Source organism: Vanacampus margaritifer, chromosome 12 (genome assembly GCF_051991255.1).
Source record: "Vanacampus margaritifer isolate UIUO_Vmar chromosome 12, RoL_Vmar_1.0, whole genome shotgun sequence".
NCBI lineage: Eukaryota > Metazoa > Chordata > Actinopteri > Syngnathiformes > Syngnathidae > Vanacampus > Vanacampus margaritifer.
The window spans coordinates 1,335,628-1,355,486 of record NC_135443.1 but is presented as its reverse complement, the minus strand read 5'-3'; the positions used below and the strand labels follow the sequence as shown (position 1 = coordinate 1,355,486).

The window sequence follows — 19,859 nt, the reverse complement described above, 5'->3', positions numbered from 1 at the left end:
TATAAGACTATTTTAGGGGCAAAAGCGCCATTATTCTTAAAAAAAAAAATCTAAGGAAATATATTAAAAAATATAACTTTTTTTTAAATATTTTCCACAGAAAACTTTTTTTTTCTAAAGAAAATCTGACTATTTGGAAAAATACAAATCATGATCAAATCTATTTTTTAAACACGACTCTAAATAACTATTTTAGAATCAAGGCAATTTTTCAAAACAAAACAAAAAATCAAAAAAAAAAGTTCTGATCTTTTTTTCCTTTTAATTTTTTTTAAATTTGTTTATCTTTTGGCATGTAGGTGAACGAGGGCGTGAGGGAGAAAGAGAACTCTGATCGTCTGGAGTGGATCCAAGCGCACGTTCAGTGTGAAGGCCTGTCCGAGGTACTTTTCATTACCTTCCAAATTAAATCAAGCCAAAAAGGTTTGGCATCCAACAAAGTACACAAGAGCAGAATGCACACAGACAGTAAAAGTCGTGTAGTGGCAAAGTCTTGAAAATCAAGTGACCTTTGTAAAAGAATGCAATCCGTTACACGAAGTGAATGTGAACATGTTGTGGATGTGCTGCGCTGCAAATCCATGCCGAATGCTGAATTTGTGTTTGAATGCTCGTGGACGATGTTGCAGCAACTGGTGTTCAACTCGGTGACCAACTGTTTGGGCCCCCGCAAGTTCCTCCACAGCGGCAAACTCTTCAAAGCCAAAAGCAGCAAGGAGCTCTACGGCTTCCTCTTCAACGACTTCCTGCTGCTGACGCAGGTGACGCGCCGTCGCCCCGTCGACACGTCGACACGTATACCAAGTAAATACTCGCGCTAGGTCTGAACGCCGCTTCCTGTCCGCGCCGCAGGTCACCAAGCCTCTGGGCTCGTCTGGATCCGACAAAGTCTTCTCGTCCAAAACACACCTGCAGTACCGTATGTACAAGACGGTGAGAACGCACGCGCACACACACGTTTGTTTGTGTGCATCTTGTCATTTTTCCAGAAAATACTGATAATAAAATAATAATAATAAAAACTTCACTGTATAATAGTTACCACTTCCTCTTTTTAAAAAGTACCTTTTTTTGCCCTGGAAAAAAGATGATTTTATGTTAGAAAATGAAATTAACTTGACTTGAAATTGACTTAAACCTGGAAACAAAAATCCTTGAAAATTGCCTTAAACACTTTTTTCCTCCCCAAAAAATTGTCTGTTCACCCCGAAAATCGAAAATGTACGTAATCCTAAAACTATTTTACTTTTTTCTGAACAACTCTTGATTTGATTCCAAAAGAAAACATGTTTACCCCGCAAAATGTCATCGAAGTTTTTCTTTTCAATAAAAACGGAGACTTTATTCTTGTTAAAAAAAAAAAAATTGAATCTCTTCTTTCTCGAGAATTTTTTTTTTCTGACTTTATTATTAAGACTTTTTTCCCAATGATAAAATATAACTTTTTTTTTTGTCTATGAACATTTTTTTTTTATTCTTGAAAAAAAGTTTTATTGTTAAAAAAAACAACAACACTTTTGGTTGAAAAATATCAGATTTAATTCTAATATTTTTCCTCTAACATAAAATTATACCTCCCAAAATTAATTAAATATCATAATAAAAAAAAAAGTTTCTTAAAAAAAAACGAGACCTTATCACCAAAGACACTCAACTTTGAACCCATCAAGCTTATTAGACTCCATTGTCTATGTAGAAACCCAAAAACGTCAAACCAGGGTTCATCCGGATCAGATCCAGATTGTACATTTGGCATCGGCGTAAACCTAACTTGTACCAATTCCACGCCACATACTCAAACACTTTAAGATAAAGAGAGCGTCCGTACTGATGAGTTGACTGCTGGTTGGTGTGTGTTTGGCGCAGCCCATCTTCCTGAACGAGGTTCTGGTGAAACTGCCGACGGACCCGTCGGGAGACGAGCCCCTCTTCCACATCTCTCACATCGACAGAGTCTACACCCTCAGGGCCGAGAGCATCAACGAGCGGTAAAACAAAGGCTCAACTTGTTCTTGGTGAGCAACTCAAGTGTGATTGTGCTCGTGTGGTGCGTGCGTGCGCGCAGGACGGCGTGGGTGCAGAAAATCAAGGCGGCGTCCGAACTCTTCATCGAAACGGAGAAGAAGAAGAGAGAAAAGGCCTATCTGGGTATTTCTTGTGTTTTATTGTGACTTGCTTGCGCTTGCTGCTTATGTTGTGCGGTCGGTCGGCTCCCTCAGTGCGTTCCCAGAGGGCGACGGGCATCGGCAGGTTGATGGTCAACATCGTGGAGGGAATCGAACTCAAGCCGTGTCGCTCGCATGGTAACAAAAAAATAGCAATCGAAAATGTTTTTGGAACGATCGTGCGTGTGGACGGCAGGATGTCGTCTTGACGTTTGTTTGTGTTTGAAGGTAAAAGCAATCCGTACTGTGAGGTCACCATGGGCTCGCAATGCCACATCACCAAAACTCTGCAGGTAAGATGACTTATTACCTCCACCAAGGCAAATGTTGCTTTTGATTAATGGGAACATTTCATTTGTCTTGTTTTTTTTTTTGTTTTTTTTTAACTCGTGGATAATTGATTGGCTGTCATCTATTTATTTTTTAATTTTTTTAGTTTTACCCATGCGGATAATTGAACAATGTACTTTAAAAAAAAAAAACTTTTGTTTTGTTTTAACCATTGGTGATAATTAATTTACTGGAAGAAATAATAACCATTTATCCACTTTGGTTATCTTTTTTTTTTTTTTTTTTAACCCATATGGATAATTAATTGACTTTTGTTTTCTTTTAACCATGAGGATATTTGATTTACTTAAAAAAAAAGAAGTCCTTAACTCATTAGGATTTATTTACTGTATTTACATTTGCCAATTATAATGAATCTACTTTATTATTATTTTTTTACCCATGAAGATGATTAATTTACTTAAGTTGTCTTTTTTTTTTAACTCCCTGGGTAGAGCTGTGCAATTAATCGAAATTCAATTACAATTTCAATTATTACACTCCACATTTACAAAATCAGCATAATCATGACAAAAAAAAGATCAATACTAATTTTGAGTTGTTAGAGCGTTTAAAATGACACATTTGCACCTTTTTATTTTAAAATAATAAGTGTAATACATTTTGTTTCATCCAAAAGGAACTTGAATACTTTATTTGTCTTAATATTTTTTATGTTCAAACATTTTCTTGTTTTGTACCAAAAAATAAATGATCGTCCTAATCGTGATTTCAATTATTGCCAATATAATCGTGATTAATATTTTCTTAATAATCAAGCAGCCCTACCCCTGGGGATAATTGATTTATTTATTTATTTTTATTTTTATTTTTTATATATATATTTTTTTTTAGTATGATTAATTTTTTTTAAATTAAAAAAATTTTAAGCGATGGTGGGTGATATGTATAATATATTTTTATGTATGTATAAGAAGTATATCGGTAAATATATATGTATGTATGTATGATTAAAAAAAAAATCAAAATATTATTTATATATTAAAACAAATATTAAAAATCCTGGATTTGAACAAAACTTGAGCTCCTTCTTTGCACTTCGAGCCTTGGCGGAGGTCCGCTTCCATTGTTTATTTTGCTAAACGTGTTTTGTTTGGTCGCAGGACACGCTGAATCCCAAGTGGAACTCCAACTGCCAGTTTTTCATCAAGGACCTGGAGCAGGACGTCCTGTGCGTTACCGTGTTTGAACGGGACCAGTTCTCACCGGATGGTCAGTCCACGTGTTTCTTATCTGACGCAAGTGATACAAAACGAGGAGCCTCAACTTTATTGTGCTTTCTTGTTTGTAGTCTCGATACGTTGTGCATTTTTTAGCAAACTGCTACACACTGTACAGGCAAGTTAAAGAAGCAGTTGTTTGATTTTAAAATGACTGTAACTCCACAACTCATTTCTGTTAACCAGTTTATGGCACTTCCCATTATTTGTTAGCATTAAGCTAGCAGACTTTTATAGACTAAATCATATGGTTTGGTTAACATTTGCCTGTTTAAATGTGTATTTTGTTTTTTTGTCTCAATTTTAGAGTAAACTTCAACTGGGAGTGACAAATAATCAGGATATAAAAAGTCTACACACCCCTGTTAAAATGTCTGTTTTTTGTGGTGTAAAAAAAGGCAACCATGATGATTTTTTTATCCCCCATAATGTAAAACTCTATTGGGGGGGGGGGGGAATCAAAATAAACAGTGTGGTTGCAAAAGCCTGCACACCCCTCTTAAAACTGTTAAAAATGAACCAATCACATTCACACTCATGCCAAACGGGAGTCAGCATACACACCTGCCACCACTGTAGCAGCCTATGGTTAATCCCAAATAGAGGTGTTCTAGGAGGCTTTTCCTGACATATCTGTTGTCCAACTTTCCAGCTCAAGTCACGGTCTATCGAGAACTAAACAGATGTCTCCCTCTCTTCTTATTCTTCCCCCTTTCAGACTTCCTGGGCAGGACAGAGATCCGATTGGCGGAGATCAAGAAGGACCAGGGCTCCAAGGGACCAATCACCAAGCGCTTGCTGCTCCACGAAGTTCCCACCGGTGAGATTGTGGTCAGGCTGGACCTCCAGCTCTTCGAGGAGCCCTGAAAGCACGCATCGGGTTTGTTATTATCAGGAACGACTGGACACAACTGGACGAGAGAGACTTTATTCTTATTCTTGTTATTTATTGACTGACCAGTAGAAGAAGTTGAATCGTCAGCTGGTAAGTTGGACCACGAGGCAGCTTGCTTGCAAAACTTCACTTTGATCAAAAAAAAAAGGTCTTTTGACAAGCAGAAAGGACTTGAAAGCCACAACAGCAAAGTTGTGTTTTTTTGTGCGCTGCTTTCAGAAAAAGCTGTTCTCCGAAAGTGTTAGCTTGTTGCTAACGGCTAATCCAAGGTGACATCCGATTTAACTGTTTACTCCCTCAGATACTCACTCCAGTGACAATCTCTCACGTGTGTGTGCGCGTGTTAAGTGTACAGGCTGAACAGAAGATGCTAACAGCGCTAAATAGTTAGCATCAGAAGAAGTCGACTGTTGAGGATAATCAATTTATTGTTTTTCGTACCGATGAGGATAGTTAATTTACTGTTATCATTTTTTCCTCTCATTTTGTATCATTTTAGTTTTTTGGCCAACCGCAAGGATATTAACTTGTTTTATTTTTTTATATGGATGATTAATATCTTTTTTCTTATTTTCACTCATAAAGGGTCTTTAACTTTTTTCTCCATTTTTTTTTAACCATGAGAATAATTAATTCACTTGTTTTTGCAAAGGCTGCTGCTGTTTCATTTAAATCCAACATGTTTTTTGTCCTGAGGTTGCTGCTGAGAACTCACACACACACACACACATACATACGAACACACAAAAGTGAACTGCAGTTATGTCAAAGATGAATGTTGTGCACTGTACGATTCTGTAAACCATCAATGGTTACTTTAGTGTCCAGCCACTGTCCAATCAGACGTGGGTGAGCCAGTTGTGTGTGTGTGTGTGTGTGTGTGTGTGTGTCTTCACGATGAGAAAAAATGTCTTAAAGCCTGTATTTTCCTCTCCAGACCCCCTCGTTCCTCCTCACACTGTACTAAAAGTAAGCTAATGAACCGTTTATACTGTCCGCCTTCCAGGCTGCTGTAGAAATACTACTGAGAGACTGAAGAGTTAATATATGACCGCTAATGGACGATAGAAGACGGACGTCGCTGTAGATGAAGTTGTACGTTCCTTGTTGTCTTTTCAATGTTAATAAAGTTCAAAATAAACTTCAGTTGGACCAACATGTCGGCTGATTGTGTTGTAATTCAGCCCGCATGCTCACATGGTTCATATCAAGGGAATTCATTTACTGTTGCTGTGTTTTTCAATTTTATACCCATGATGATTTATGTACTTATTGACCTTTAGAAGAACCCCTTGATAATTCATATACTTGCTTTCTTTAAATAATAATAATAATAAACACGCCATTTTTACCCATGAAGGAAGTCAGTTTACTTTCTTTATTTTATTTTTTTTTTTAAACAATGAGGAACATTTTTTCTCCATATTTTTACCCATTATTTTTTTCATGTAACTATAATTCATTTTCCGGTACTTTTATAGTTATTTTGTTCCAAAAACAAACAAACATGAGGATTACTTAATTCACTTTGAAAAATGTACCCCTGACGATTATTTACTTTTGTTAAAAAATGTTTAGAGGAAAGAGCGTGAGTGCCTTTAAAATATATATTTTTAGGTTTCTGGTGGTAACCTGTATCATTCCTTTTAGAGACTTTGACTACTAAAATATTTCTGATGTATTGTTGAATGCCAGTCTCATTTATCAAGGACAAAAATTTGTGTAATTTGCGCATTAGCTTAGTGTTTTATTAACACCATAAACCTTAGGTTTTGCTGATAATAGTGTACATAAAAAAAAAATATTAAGCAGAACGCTTTTAAAATCAAACTTTGATAATTGTGATATTCGATTGTCATGTTTTAAAACTCTGTCCCTTGGTTGTTGAACAAGAGAATGATCGTGTGAAGATTCTTCATATGGACATACGAGCAGCCTTTAGTTCTCTAATATAACAGCAGGTGGAGTTGGAGACATGTACTGTACTTGTTAGTCTTCTAATCACGACTCTGCGGCATTGCTGTGCTATATTTGTCATTTATATGCAGCCGGGTTTTTTTCCACATCCTCCACCGCTGCTTGCTGTGTTTTATAAGCGAGTTGCCAAATCTTCTGTCACGACTCTTGAATGTGTCACAATCACGAAGCAATCCAGTGGTCTTCTTTTATCTTGGCTTACTTTCAACCTACAATAATAGTCAGTCCTAAATAAAATATTAAACAGAGGACAGGTAAGTTGTGGTTTTAAGGCGAAAACGCTCGTCTTTTTCAGCTTTCAAGCCCAGATGACAAATAATTGGATTTTTGAATGACCCAGATGTCCATTAATGCCCCATTCGCTGATGACACCATTGGATTTTAGGTGGCCAAGCAGTTCGCCTGTTCAAAACACTACCGTCTGCCCTTACGTTTTTTGTTTGTTTTTGTGTGTTTTCTTTTTCTTGTGTCTTGTTTGACAGCACCGTTCTGGTTTGTGTGCTCAGTTTGAATTGGATATTGGATAAATTGGATGTTTAATAAAGAAAGAAAATAAATGTGTTGAATCATATTTGTATTGATTTAATTTGATGTTTCTCCCGGCAATCTCCCTATGTCGAGTTAATGCATGCAAATAATAATTTTACTGTTGTTATAAATTGCCCTTACTGTTAATTTATGTGAACGACGTGACCACATGACTGATGTCATTGTCTACTTATTTTGTCATGCCGAATTAACAGTTGCTGACTTTGACTGTTGGGAGTCACTTGACTACTACAGTACTGTACTAGATGTCGTGACACCAACGTACACGTTACCAACAGGTAATAGTTGCCGTCGTTTGTCTTCAAGCCCACTTATACATTTACTCGGTCCTCTCCGCGCAAATATTTGCTTTTCTATAACGTTTCAAGTTCTGCTTTGGCGTATGAACACAACACAACACACGCTTTACGCCTTCTTCTACTTTTTAAATCACAGTATTGGTGTGGTAGCGGCGCAAACAGCGCCACCAACAGCATTGGCATAAGAACTGCCTCATTTTGAGTGCTTTTAAGTGGTTTCGCGTGAGCGGGGAGATTTAATTTCCTGATAGGATTAAGTCCTGAAGGATAACTTTTAGAAACGGTTAAATAAATAAGACGTCTCCGCCAGGACGGGGGTTTAATTGCCATACACCCGCGCGCGCGCTCTCCTCCGTCATACGTGCGCGTGACACACCTCCGGTTAGCCATTAAGCTAACATTAAGCTAAATCTCTAGTGGGCGCGCGCCGGGCTGTCGGGGACTCAAAATTGTCTCTTTCGTGTTGTTATGTGGTGAAGCGAGCGAGCGAGCGTCCGCCTGCGTCTGTCCTCCTCGGCTGACCACCGGGAGCCGCCATGGAGTGCCGCGTTCTGTCCATCCAGAGCCACGTCGTCCGGGGATATGTGGGCAACAAGAGCGCCTCTTTCCCGCTGCAGGTAGAAACCAAGCGAGCCGAGCAAAGCTTCCCTTCCCTCCTCGCATCCATGATGTGACGAGGGGGACCTTGACTGACATTTCATGTGTGATGCTCCTTTTTATTTATTTATTTTTACCCTCCCTTTTAAAATGCCCTCTCATTTCACGTCGTGAAATCAAAGTTTATTATTATGTTTGCCAACAAACGAGTCGTGACGTGCTTTAATTGTCGCTAGGTTTTGTTTTTCATTAGTGTCCGTTTGAGTTTGTCATCCTGGGAATGAAAGCCTCCAAAATGTTGTTTCATCTTCCTTCTAGCTGTCACTCATGACGAGTCACGACTCAGCACCACCTTCATTTGGATGTTGTCATTGAGGCAAACCTTGTGGGTCTGACATTGAAACCTGACTGAACAAAGTGTCTTAGTCGTTATAGGAAATAGATCACCGCCTCTTTTTTGGGGGGCGACAGGACGAAATATGTTTACACGAGGCCCAGGTAGTTAGTGGGAACCTGTTAAGGTCAAACAGTCCATTACAGGATGCAGCTGATATCCAGGTTGCTCAGAATCTGTACAATTTCAGATATTTTCTATGGTCTTGTTCTCGTTGGGGGACTCGGGTGAACTTGAGTCTGTCCCAGGCGGCTGACTTTGGGCAAGATGCTGAATCCACCCATACTGTTTCACCTGGAGCAAATTTCCCACACGAGTCACACGACGTAATGGACCAGAACAATCAAATACAAACAGAACAAATTTGACACTTGAGAACTCCTGATGATTTTGACCAGGGTGAGCTTATTACTTGTCAGCCAATCAGAGAAGGGATCCCCCCCAAGTAGCAAACGAAACAAAAGGGTAGAGTTGATATGTTGACAAATAATCACGTTTTTACTGTTGTACTTGAATTTGAAGGCATTTTTGGACTAGATTTTTTATTGCCGATATCACACTAAAACCTTCCTTCTCCAAGAAAGGCCGTTTTTTCTTTGCAAAAAACAACAACAACTTGATTTCCCTGAAACCCAGACCAACAAAACCGAACCAGAATTTGCATTTTTATCAATTGATTTTTTTCTTGTCATTCCTATTTTATTTATTTATTTATTTTTCCAAAGATTATATATGGCGGTGAGATTAGGGCTACAACTAACAATTATTTTAGTAAATAATGAATCTGTCTTTAAATTAAAGTTTTCCATTAATCGATGAATCTAATTTAAAATATATATATATATTTCTATCCCTTTATTCAAAAACATTATATAGAATTGAGTGTGCAAAAAATGCAAACATAAATTCATTATGAATGATTCGGTTCCTCTTACCATAGTCAGAAAATCAGCTAAAGTGTCGATCATTGTTTTTGAAAGTACAGTACAAGCAGATGTTTGCAAAGGTCTTATTCGACACAAAGATAATCAGCCTGCTTTCATGAAGCGTGGCAGAAATTGGCGAATATTTACTATTGATTGTTGAAAGTGTGAAATATATAGGATTAAAGAATGGCTTTAAACAATTAAATTGATTATCAAATTAGCCAATTATTTTGACAATCGATTAGTTGTTGATCAGGCGATTAATTGTTGCGCCTCAAGAGATTATTGATGTAAATAAACATCATTTCAGACCAATTAGGTGAAATTGTATCATTTCCCGTGGCACGCTTGCTCTTGCTCACCTTAACTGGAGCATCTGAGAGGGAGCACATACTCAAAGTAACTCTCAGTCGTGGCACACAAACGTGCCAACCTGCAGATGGTTGAAATCGCCATCCTATTTACTACATGTCAAACAGAATGCTGTGGAAAAATGCTTTTTGTAAAACCCAAAGACTTTAAGCCCGTTAAGATTTCTGCTGTTGACAGTGTGACTGTAACGGGAGGTGGTGGCTGCTTTGCTTGGATGATGATGATGATGATGATGATGATGATGATGATGATGATGATGAGGATGGTGGCGATGATGCTGGATGGCCCTCCACATCCTTCATCTATTTTTGTCCCTGTCGGCGCCTGCAGCGGACGATGAGGAAGTTGCGGCGTGTTCGACCTCGGCCCGCGAGAGCGCCTTCCACTTGTTACGTCTGATTGATTCTCTTTGGGCTTGCTAATGCGCAAATAATAGTCTTTTTATATGGGGATAAGCACAGAAGCCATTAGCTGCTCTATATAACAGAAGACCTTTTTACGCGGCATGTAAAAGAAGCTGCTTTTTAGCGTTTTGTTTTCTTTCTAACCTCCAGCTGCTGGTTTTTTTTTTTTCCACTTTTGGTGAGGCCGTCCGTGTCAGTGCTGTTTTCACTTGCTGAAAATGTGACGAATGACGGATTTTACTGGCAGCATGTAAGGGCTACGGCAAAAACCTCGACAGGGTTATCCAGTCACTTGCATGACTTGTGCAAATTGCTGCTCTTATCGCACAAACGCATGAATGATTCTGTAAACTGGGAGCACCTCGGGAGTCCTAATTGGCATCGAGGATGGTGACGAGCGTGCGGGGCGCCCCCTGTCGCTTCCTGTCAGGACAGAAGCGGCGTGCGAGGTTGGAGGCCTCTGATTGGCTGCCGTGGGATTCCTCCCTAGTGACATCACTAGTCAGCGCTCATCTTCTCAAGTGTCTTGAGTTTTGTAGCTTTCAGAAATAGCAGCAGTTAAGATAGAGAGCCACTTTTAGATGTGCTTATCTATTTGGCATCAACAACTATACTTATACACATTATGATAATAATCAGTAATGAAGTCATTTATCTTAAGATAAACATGAGTATGTTGCATACAGTTATCACAACTGTTGTATTTTTCTTTTTAAAATAAGATTAAAAAAATCCCGACATGCATCTAATTATTCATTACATGAGTGTCGTTTAACAGCTAAACCATTGCCGGCCTTGCTTGTAACTGATTTAAACATTGGCGTCACATGAAACATACTGTAGAAGAAAATATTTGTTTCAGTCCGCTGGTCATATTTGACCTGCGGACTTTCAAGTTGGCTGGCCGGACAAAAAAAAGTTGAGCAAAAAAAAAAAACGTATGTTTCAGCCAAGCGAGGATGGAAATAACCGAGGATCCAAGAATGCAAGTTAACTCTGAGGGAAGGAGGAACAAAAAAAACGTCAAATGAAAGCATTTTCAAGACTTTTGTACATTTGACACGTCATGCACTGAGAAGATTGCTGATCGTTTTGTGCGTTCGAAACGCACAGAAGACCTTCGCGCGCTTTACAATGCAAACAAAGTGGCGAGCGACGCGGACGGAGACGAAGGTCACAGAACCAACCAGTCTTTCCTTTGACTTTTTTACAACTCCGTCATCGAGTCAACAACGTCTTTGTTGCAGGTTTTATTCAAATGTGAGGCTTTTTTCCTAAAAACAAATCCTTCCTGCTTGTGACCTTGTTTGTGTGTTTGTCTCTTTGCAGGTTTTGGGCTTTGAGGTGGACTCCATCAACTCTGTGCAGTTCTCCAACCACACAGGTCAGAACACTTTCAACATACTTGGTTTCACATCGCGATGGATTCCAGGTCCAATTCCGTGTTGGCTTTGCCGTCATAAATATTCAACAGCTTGAACTTGCGCAATTGCCACGGGTAATTTTTCAGATCATCTTGAGAAGGAATTTGGCATCTTCATCAAATGATGCTAATTAAAATTCATTGATGAATTTGAGGTTAAAAATCCATCCGTTCGTTTCCGGTTATCCCGTTGATTTGATGAATTAGCATTGCTGCAAATTGAAGGCAGCTGTGGCGCAAACCGCCCATCGTGAAGGGAGGGGGCTGAATAGAATCAGCAGACGGAGACGAGGAGCTCCCGGAAAATGACGTCGTCAGTTGCGACAGCAGCGAGTGATGACGTCATCTCATACGCACACACACACACGTGGACGCACACATGCAGGCGCGGCTGCTCCCGCTGCTCACGTCCCTTCTCAGCCCCTCCGGCTTTCCTGCCGTGTTGCCTGGCAACAGAACCCCCCCCAAAAAAAAAACACGTGACCCGCCTGTGACTCACCTGGAGCTGCGACATCAGCCTGCAGCAGACAGACGTGCACTCGGGCACGCACACGCACACACACCAGTCAATACACAGCTATTTAAAGTCACACATTTATCTCGTTGTCCTTTTTGGTGCCCCCCTTAATGTGTGTGTGTGTGTGTGTGTGTGTGTGTGTGTGTGTGTTTGTCCCTGTTTGTGTGTTCCTCCACGTCTTTTTGTGTATATCAGCATGTATTACATGCGATTAATTACGATTAAAAATGTCGTCACCTGACACTGCTAATTATGATAAATTTAGCATTTTTATATTATATGATTTGAAAGAAGAAATGATGATGTTGCCTACTTGATGTGACACCAGTGTGAGCGTACGTTGAAGGAGCCAATGTGTGGCGCCTAAGAATAATAATAATAATAATAATAATAAGCTCCTCCTCGTCCTCCTGGGGTCAGGTTATTCCCACTGGAAGGGTCAAGTGCTGACGGCCGACGAGCTTCACGTTCTTTACGAAGGCATCAAGCTCAACAACGTGCACCAGTATGATTACGTTCTCACAGGTGTGTGCGTGCACGTGCGCGACCAGCACCTTTGTTACACGTTTGTAGAAATTGCGCGTGTGTGACAATTGTGTTCAGGGTACACCAGGGACACGTCCTTCCTGGAGATGGTGGTGGATATTGTTCAGGAGCTGAAGAGAGCCAATCCTAACTTGGTGTACGGTGAGTAGTGAAGACTTTCGATCAAAGTCGCACATTAAAAAACAATGTTTTCAACTTCAAAGTCGAATACAACTTACATGCACTTCCTGCAGCTACCACTAGAGGGAGCTTATGTAGCACTTGTGGTACTTGTTCCACATTGTGAGAATCAACAACAATGCTCTTTGTGGATGTGAATTGTGTATTTTTGTCGTTGCAGTGTGCGACCCGGTGCTGGGTGACCACGGCTCCATGGTGGGTTGCGAGTGCGAGCGCCTGTGTCTTCTTGTCTTCATCTTCTCACACTTTGTGTCTTTACAGTACGTCCCTCAGAATCTGTATCCGGTGTACAAGAACAAGGTGGTTCCTGTTGCTGACATCATCACTCCCAACCAGTTTGAGGCGGAGTGAGTTTTATTTATCACTCATTTAGTTATCAGTCATGATTGGGTCCAAGGATGTTTGCATTCATTTAAGGTGAAAAAACAATATTTACGTCTGCATACAATTTAAAAAGAAAATCAGTAGTTTGTAATGGATGACATTTTAAACTTGTGCTCCACTGTGGCGGATGTTGTCATGTGAAACTGCGCCACCTAGTGTTTGACTTTTATGCATGCAAAAAGCCTGCAGAAGTTATGATTCTCACATCACTGCATGAAACATCAAGAATTATCCCAAATATGCAGAAAAAAAGAAGTAGAGGTATCATTAAAAATGTATTTAATCTCAATGTGATAAAAAAACAAAAACAGTGAAAATTGAAAACAGCGGATGTGCTGTAACAGTGTTTACATGTCACCGACTGCTTTTACAGTTTTTAACTCTTTGACTGCCAAAAACGTTAAATAACGTTTAGTAAAATCCTACGGAGGAGTGCCAAAGACGTTAAAAGACGGGTTTTTTTTTTTCAAAACAGAGGTGAAACTAACCATTTTCTATTGTTGATTACTCAAAAACGGAATAAGGTAGAAACAAACTTTTTTTTTCTGATTAAAGATGAGAGTCCAATCTTTAATTTGGTAGTATGTGTGTTTACATAGTCCAAACACATAATTTTCTATGGACCTTGAAAGATCAGTCAAAATGCTTAAAATCGGCTGGCACTGGGGACAACCCGTTTCTGAAAACGTCTGGCAGTCAAAGAGTTAAAAAGGATTTGTATTAGAAAATAATATTTTGTTTATTTATGATTTTGTTATTATAATTTCTTCATCATTTCATTTGTTATGGTTTTTGAAGTGCTCTCATTAAAGTTGAATTGAAAAAAAGTGAATTTACAGAATTTCAAAAAGCAAGTGACTCCTTTAAACCTGGCAACATTGAAATTGCTTTAACTTTGTCAATTTTTGAGGCACTTGAATATCTGAATTTTAAGCCTGATTTTGTCCAAACACATCAAATTTTTAATCATCAAAATTATTTTAAAAAAACAATAATAATAATATCCAAAAATAGCCACCTGTGTATCTGGTTTTCAATTTTTCCTTTCCCAGTTTTCCAATTACAAGTGATGCCATTCCAAATGATTGAGCTCCCCCTGCTACTAATTGTTGCCGTGCTTGTTTTAGACTGTTGACGGGGAAGAACATCAGCACAGAGAAAGATGCCGTGGAGGTGAGAAACTTCACAACCCTTCTGTCCTTTTGAACAAACCCATTTTGTAAGTGTCCGTTTGGTGTGCAGGTGATGGACCTGCTGCACGCCATGGGCCCCGACACGGTGGTCATCACCTCCTCGGATCTGCCCTCCAGACTGGGCGATCGCTTCCTGGTGTCGCTGGGCAGCCAGCGTCACGGTGGGTGTCACATCACGTTTATTTGTATTTTTCAACCGTGTTTGACAAATACGTGTTCCGCCTCCAGTTCGTCCCGACGGCAGCAGGACGACGCAGAGGGTCAGAATAGAAGTTCCCAAAGTGGACGCCGTCTTCGTCGGGACCGGCGACTTGTTTGCTGCAATGCTGCTGGCGTGGACGCACCACTACCCAAATGACCTCAAGGTACTTCCGCCCCACTCTAGTGAGGACAAAAGTATTGGGACATTGCGCTAAAATCATTTACTCCCAAGAACGTATAAATATGTTCTATTAAATATTACCATGCTCCCAAAGACGTATTTATACATTTTTTTATGTTTTTTTTTTTTATGGTCGAGCATAAAGAAGGCTTTGATGCAGCCTCTGAACTGAACAGAATGGTTGAAGCAATTGCAGTTTTTACAAAAACAGCCAGCAGGTAGTTTAAGAGACCAACCAGGGCCATGTTGCAAATAACTTTTTTCCCAGTGTTTTAAATGGATTTGTGAATGATGATGAAACTTGGCTATATTCTAATGCTAATTGCTGCAAAACAGAAACGGACAGAAATGTACTTTTTTTTTCCTGATGAAAGAAGAGACTCTAATCTTTCTTTTCATGTTTGTATAGCAATAGAACACAATATTCTGTGGGCCTTGCAAAATCAGTCAAAATCCAGTAAAACAGCCGGGAGCAAAGAGGGTTGCTTCAGTAAAAATCGATGGCAGTGAATGAGTTAATCAGTGAATTAACCAGTCAGTGGCTGTGGCCCAGAGAGAGACAGAGAGAGAAATCTTATGTCTGCAAACTCCCCATTTCTTCACTTTTCACTTTCTCAAGGTGTCCCAATACTTTTGAATAGTCTTTTTCCATAAGACTTTAATATGTATGTCATCTCTGTCCACCCTCGTGACAATCAGACGGCTTGTGAGAAAACATTTTCAGTGATGCATCACGTCATCCAGAGGACCATATCGTATGCTCATGGTAAGGAAAACCTTTTCCACCACTAGGTGGCGCACACTTGCGGCTGGTTTGCGCAGCGTGAAAATCCACGTATAATTGATCCATATTTAAGTGCATTGATTTAAAAAAAAAAATCTTCTACCAAAGTCTTGAATGTCTTCTCTTTCTTTCTCTGATCAGAACTAGCAGGTCCCGGTCGGAGGCCCAGCCCGCCCCAGCTGGAGCTGCGGATGGTCCAGAGCAAAGCGGACATAGAAGACCCCGCCATCGTGACGGAGGCCACCGTCATATCGTAACGACCGCCAGCCTCCCGCCAGCCTCCCGTCAGCCTCCCGTCACTCTGTCAAAGGTCATTTTGTAACGCATCCACCCCTTCGGTCCTCGGACCCTTTTTAGCCTCCACGCGGAGCCGCAGATCGACAACAGAAGGTGCTGCCCAGCAAAAAACAGGAACGTAAGATGCTCTCTGTGTGATCTGAAATTGTTTATCTGTGGCTCCACTTCCACACGTCACGTCTTTTAGCAGTTGATGTAATAGTAACCAAACCTCCCCCTGAAAAGACCACAAAGGAAAAAAAACGCACAATGTATAGTTGATGTATAGATGTTGTACTATAACTGTATTGGAGCATCTGTATGATAGCTGAATTGTCTATTTGACCATCATGTGCTACTCAACTACACACACACACACACACACACACTACGTGAGTCAACTTATCAAATACATCCGTACATTTACTCAAGTACTTAAATAGTTTACGTTACTAATTTAGCTGAATTTTAAAGGAGGTTCACCCATATTCATTTGTAACATCTTGACTCATTTTTAGAACGCAAGAGACCAGACAAGTGTGTTTTCACTGCGGTCTACTCGAGATAAACAACACATCATACACATAACGATAACGCCACCGGTAATGGTGAGTATCCTACCCCTAAACCAGATTTCTGTGCTAGTGCAAAGACTGACCTGGAAGCAGCAACACGTTCAACATTTATGATGGTTTTCCAAGTAAAACAGGTACGGAAAAATCTCTCATCAGAAAATCACTCAGGATTCTCTTTAGAAGACATCCGACAATCAGGCCTTTGCTGACTTTTAAAAATGTGGTCCGATTATCGGTACGAGTGTAGCCCACTAATTTACTGTGAAGTAACTTCAACAGCTGAGAACACTGCATATTTGCCCTCGTTACACCTTCACCAAATGCCATTTTATTATTTCCAACATGATTGTGAAAATCATGTCATAAAAAAAAGAAAAAAATTGGGGCTGAAAGGCCAAAGCCTAAAAATATTACACCGGCATTAGTGTATCCACCGTCCTAATAAGAGGTGATGTGAGGATGGGAAAAAAAAATAATGCAATAATGTAATAATGGTATATTTGAAGTTGTACTAGTAACGTAAATGTCTTGATGTCACAATTTGAAAACAGACGCCATCTTGCGAGCTGGCGTGAAACATTCCAATGTGTCTTCCCCAAAATGGATGACATGTTTCAAAATGACAACGATGTCGTGAAGCAATTTTTTTGTTTTTGTTGACCGTATTTGATAGTTTTAAGTAGGATGTCTCCTTTTCTGTAATACCGTATTCCCTCCAATAGAGGCTGTGCGCTGTTGCTCTCACACGATTTTGACAAGAGTTAACCATTGAGTTTGAACTGTTGCTAACCAAAAGTGCAGCACTGTGCAAGGTGCACAGTTTTTTTTTGTTAAATTCGTTGTTCAACATACTTCTTTGACACCGATTCGTAACTGGTCTTTGGCGCCACCTTGTAATATTTTGGGGTATTTAAGAATCTGCTGCAATCAGCAGAATTTAGAATAGCTAAAAAAAAAAAAAAAGCAAATATATGAATTTGTGACTAGCCAACCGCAAATATGCGGGCGGCTACTGTTGACTGGCTAACTGGACCTTCTGCCATCTAACATTCAATTATTCTGCCTGTCACTCTTTGTCATTGTGATGAACAAAGACATTATTTACATTATTTGTAATTGAGAAATAACTGTCATACCAAAATACCAAATACAGAGGAATCTAGGATTTGGTGTTGAATCTGTTCTGGACTAAAACCAAATCATACGAAAACCCAAGAAACATTTCCCATAGGAAATAATGTAAACACAATTAATCCGGACTCCATGAACCCAAAATATAAATAAACAAACAACATTTTGGATAGAAAAATAACAAATGTTTTACATACAGAAAATACCATGTGGATAAATGAACATTGAACACACTTAACTTTTATTCAAGTAAAATTCATTGAAAACCAAATTGTACGAAAACAAGGTTCCACTGTTTGCGAAAAAGGATAATTTCCTGATGATCTGTCACGGCAAACTAATGTGGTTTCTGCTATAAATGTTGCCTCTGCCAGGTTGCAGTTTAGCAAATATCTCACAGCCGATATTTGAGGAAATACGGTGTTTTAGTAGGTGCTAAGAAACGAGCTAACTGCACTTAGCAACAAGATTATAGACAAATAAATGTATGGAGCCGGTCGGCGCTCAGTGCATTCTGTCCCTTTCAATTTTCGAATATTTGTGCTAACTTTGTACTGGTAATCGTGCGGTGACTCGTTAATCATCATACGTAGCAATCATCAAGCTGCTTTTAGCTCTGCTTCACACATATTTGAGCTACGTATATTAGCGTCTAGCTTCATTTAGCTCGTGTGTCTTTTTGACTACAGTGTCTTAGCTTCCTGCTGGCCAAGCAGGCGGCCGTGTTGATTGGTCCAAATGTTACCTGTTGTGTCTTTTCAGAAGCTGTGTGTGTGTGTGTGTGTATTTATATTTATGAATGGTCACAGGGTTTTGTGTGTGAGTGAGTGATGATAAAGCTGACAAAAATGAAGAAATTTACTGTAAATGTTGCCAAATGAGAACAAAGGAGCACGTGAAATCTCCTTACAATTTGAGTAAACAAGCACTTTGGTGAACAGGGAGAAACTTTGGACGCAACCGAGTCTATGAGCGGACGTTTGCCTTCACCGGTCAGCTTGGCACATAGAGCGACATGGTTGATGCATGCCCAAGTAACGTTGTTGAGTAAGGGTTGGCCAATTAATTGATTAAAAGAAAAACACACTTATTTTCATGTTATCTGGAAAGAAAACTACGGTAATTTCTATTATCGTGCTACCTTCGCTTATGAGTGTCGCAACTTGTACATTTTTCAAGTTACAAGTTGTTGCTTGGTCAGATTGGTTTTTTTTCACTTTGGGTTGTAAGCCATCAATTTGAGGTTACTTGAGTTTCAGATATGTGAAGTGAAAAAAAAAAAAAGTCACGTTGAACTTATGCCCTGCCTGCCTGGCATGTGGGCAAGGAGAGCCGCAGTCACTGATGCACTTCTATTTCTTGAACAGGACGAACCGTCAAACACAACTCACAAATACTACAGAAATGACACCTTATAAAAGCAGTTCATTTCTTTACATTCTCTTTTAGTTTTAGGACTGAGAATCGAAAACGATTTTTAGGATGACTTGGGCAATGACGCTATGAGGCATGTGAACCTTGAGTGGGATGTGTTGAAGAGGACAATCGTTGTTGGATGTTACTGGAGTGTTTGGATGCCTCACATCACCTCTTGCTCTCCCTCGACTTGTACAGCCGCTTACAGTTCAATTAGCCTGCCGATGTGCGTTTGTGTGTTTGCTATCCTCCTCAATTTCATTTAGGTACTTCCTGTCAGCTGCTTTCCAATACCGCCGACTCAAATGTGATATCTTAATTTCATATTTCTTTCCCAAATAAGCACAAATGATTTACGAGACAGATGTTTATATCGATATTTGATCAACATATCGCCTCATCTTTAAATTGCGTGGAAAAAACAAAAATAGTGCCAAATGAAGCACTTTTAGTAGATGTAATTTCCTAGCAGTGTGTGATTGGTGTTCAACATTAAAACCAGAAAAAATATAAAAGAAATCATGTGAAGCACAGAATATGTTAGTTGCCGAGGCGCAGTAAGCAACTGGTCAATGTTTTTATTTGTCTTAAATGATGTGTGGCGACATTAAATGTGCTCGGTTCTGACATGGACAGCGTCACCTCTGCCAACTTGTTAAGTTCTTGGTGGCCAAAAACAAGAAGATAAATGTATTAATCATTGTTTGGTAACTGTTTTTAGTGCTATGTTTTTGCAGTCTTTTCTAACATGTTACAATACAAGATTGTAGTGTACAAATTCACATTTATAAAGTATAAATATATATACATAGATATATATGACAAATGTATGTTCTAATGCAATAAAGACAAAATGACTAATTATAAAATAAAAATAAACACGTGTATTTATTTCCTCTTGTA

At 39.4% G+C, this 19,859-nt stretch overlaps 2 protein-coding genes across 4 annotated transcripts in view; both read left to right on the top strand.

Annotated features, from left to right (window-relative positions):
- itsn1 (intersectin 1 (SH3 domain protein)) overlaps positions 1-5,789 on the top strand; it is a 32,598-nt gene extending 26,809 nt beyond the window's left edge. For all 3 annotated transcript variants that reach the window (XM_077581301.1, XM_077581302.1, XM_077581300.1), the window contains 9 exons: positions 300-383; positions 630-761; positions 853-933; positions 1,867-1,988; positions 2,066-2,148; positions 2,220-2,303; positions 2,394-2,458; positions 3,620-3,728; positions 4,455-5,789. In XM_077581301.1, coding sequence (XP_077437427.1) covers positions 300-383; positions 630-761; positions 853-933; positions 1,867-1,988; positions 2,066-2,148; positions 2,220-2,303; positions 2,394-2,458; positions 3,620-3,728; positions 4,455-4,603 — 909 coding nt within the window. In that variant the 3' untranslated portion in view covers positions 4,604-5,789. The remainder of the gene's footprint in view (positions 1-299; positions 384-629; positions 762-852; positions 934-1,866; positions 1,989-2,065; positions 2,149-2,219; positions 2,304-2,393; positions 2,459-3,619; positions 3,729-4,454) is intronic.
- Positions 5,790-7,653: 1,864 nt separating this feature from the next.
- Positions 7,654-19,847, top strand: pdxkb (pyridoxal (pyridoxine, vitamin B6) kinase b). Its single transcript, XM_077581382.1, has 11 exons — positions 7,654-8,073; positions 11,479-11,533; positions 12,510-12,614; positions 12,693-12,776; positions 12,976-13,010; positions 13,077-13,162; positions 14,327-14,372; positions 14,442-14,553; positions 14,621-14,757; positions 15,474-15,540; positions 15,700-19,847. The coding sequence occupies exons 1-11, from the start codon at positions 7,993-7,995 to the stop codon at positions 15,813-15,815; spliced, it is 924 nt and encodes a 307-aa protein (XP_077437508.1). The 5' UTR covers positions 7,654-7,992; the 3' UTR covers positions 15,816-19,847.
- Positions 19,848-19,859: the final 12 nt, after the last annotated feature.

What these genes read in the sequence shown, in the direction of transcription:
- pdxkb (XM_077581382.1), top strand. Translation starts at nt 7,993, where the DNA reads ATGGAGTGCCGCGTTCTGTCCATCCAGAGCCACGTCGTCCGGGGATAT. An exon ending in GCGCCTCTTTCCCGCTGCAG is followed by an intron (nt 8,074 to 11,478) that starts GTAGAAACCAAG and finishes GTCTCTTTGCAG; the next exon opens with GTTTTGGGCTTTGAGGTGGA. An exon ending in CCCAACCAGTTTGAGGCGGA is followed by an intron (nt 13,163 to 14,326) that starts GTGAGTTTTATT and finishes TGCTTGTTTTAG; the next exon opens with ACTGTTGACGGGGAAGAACA.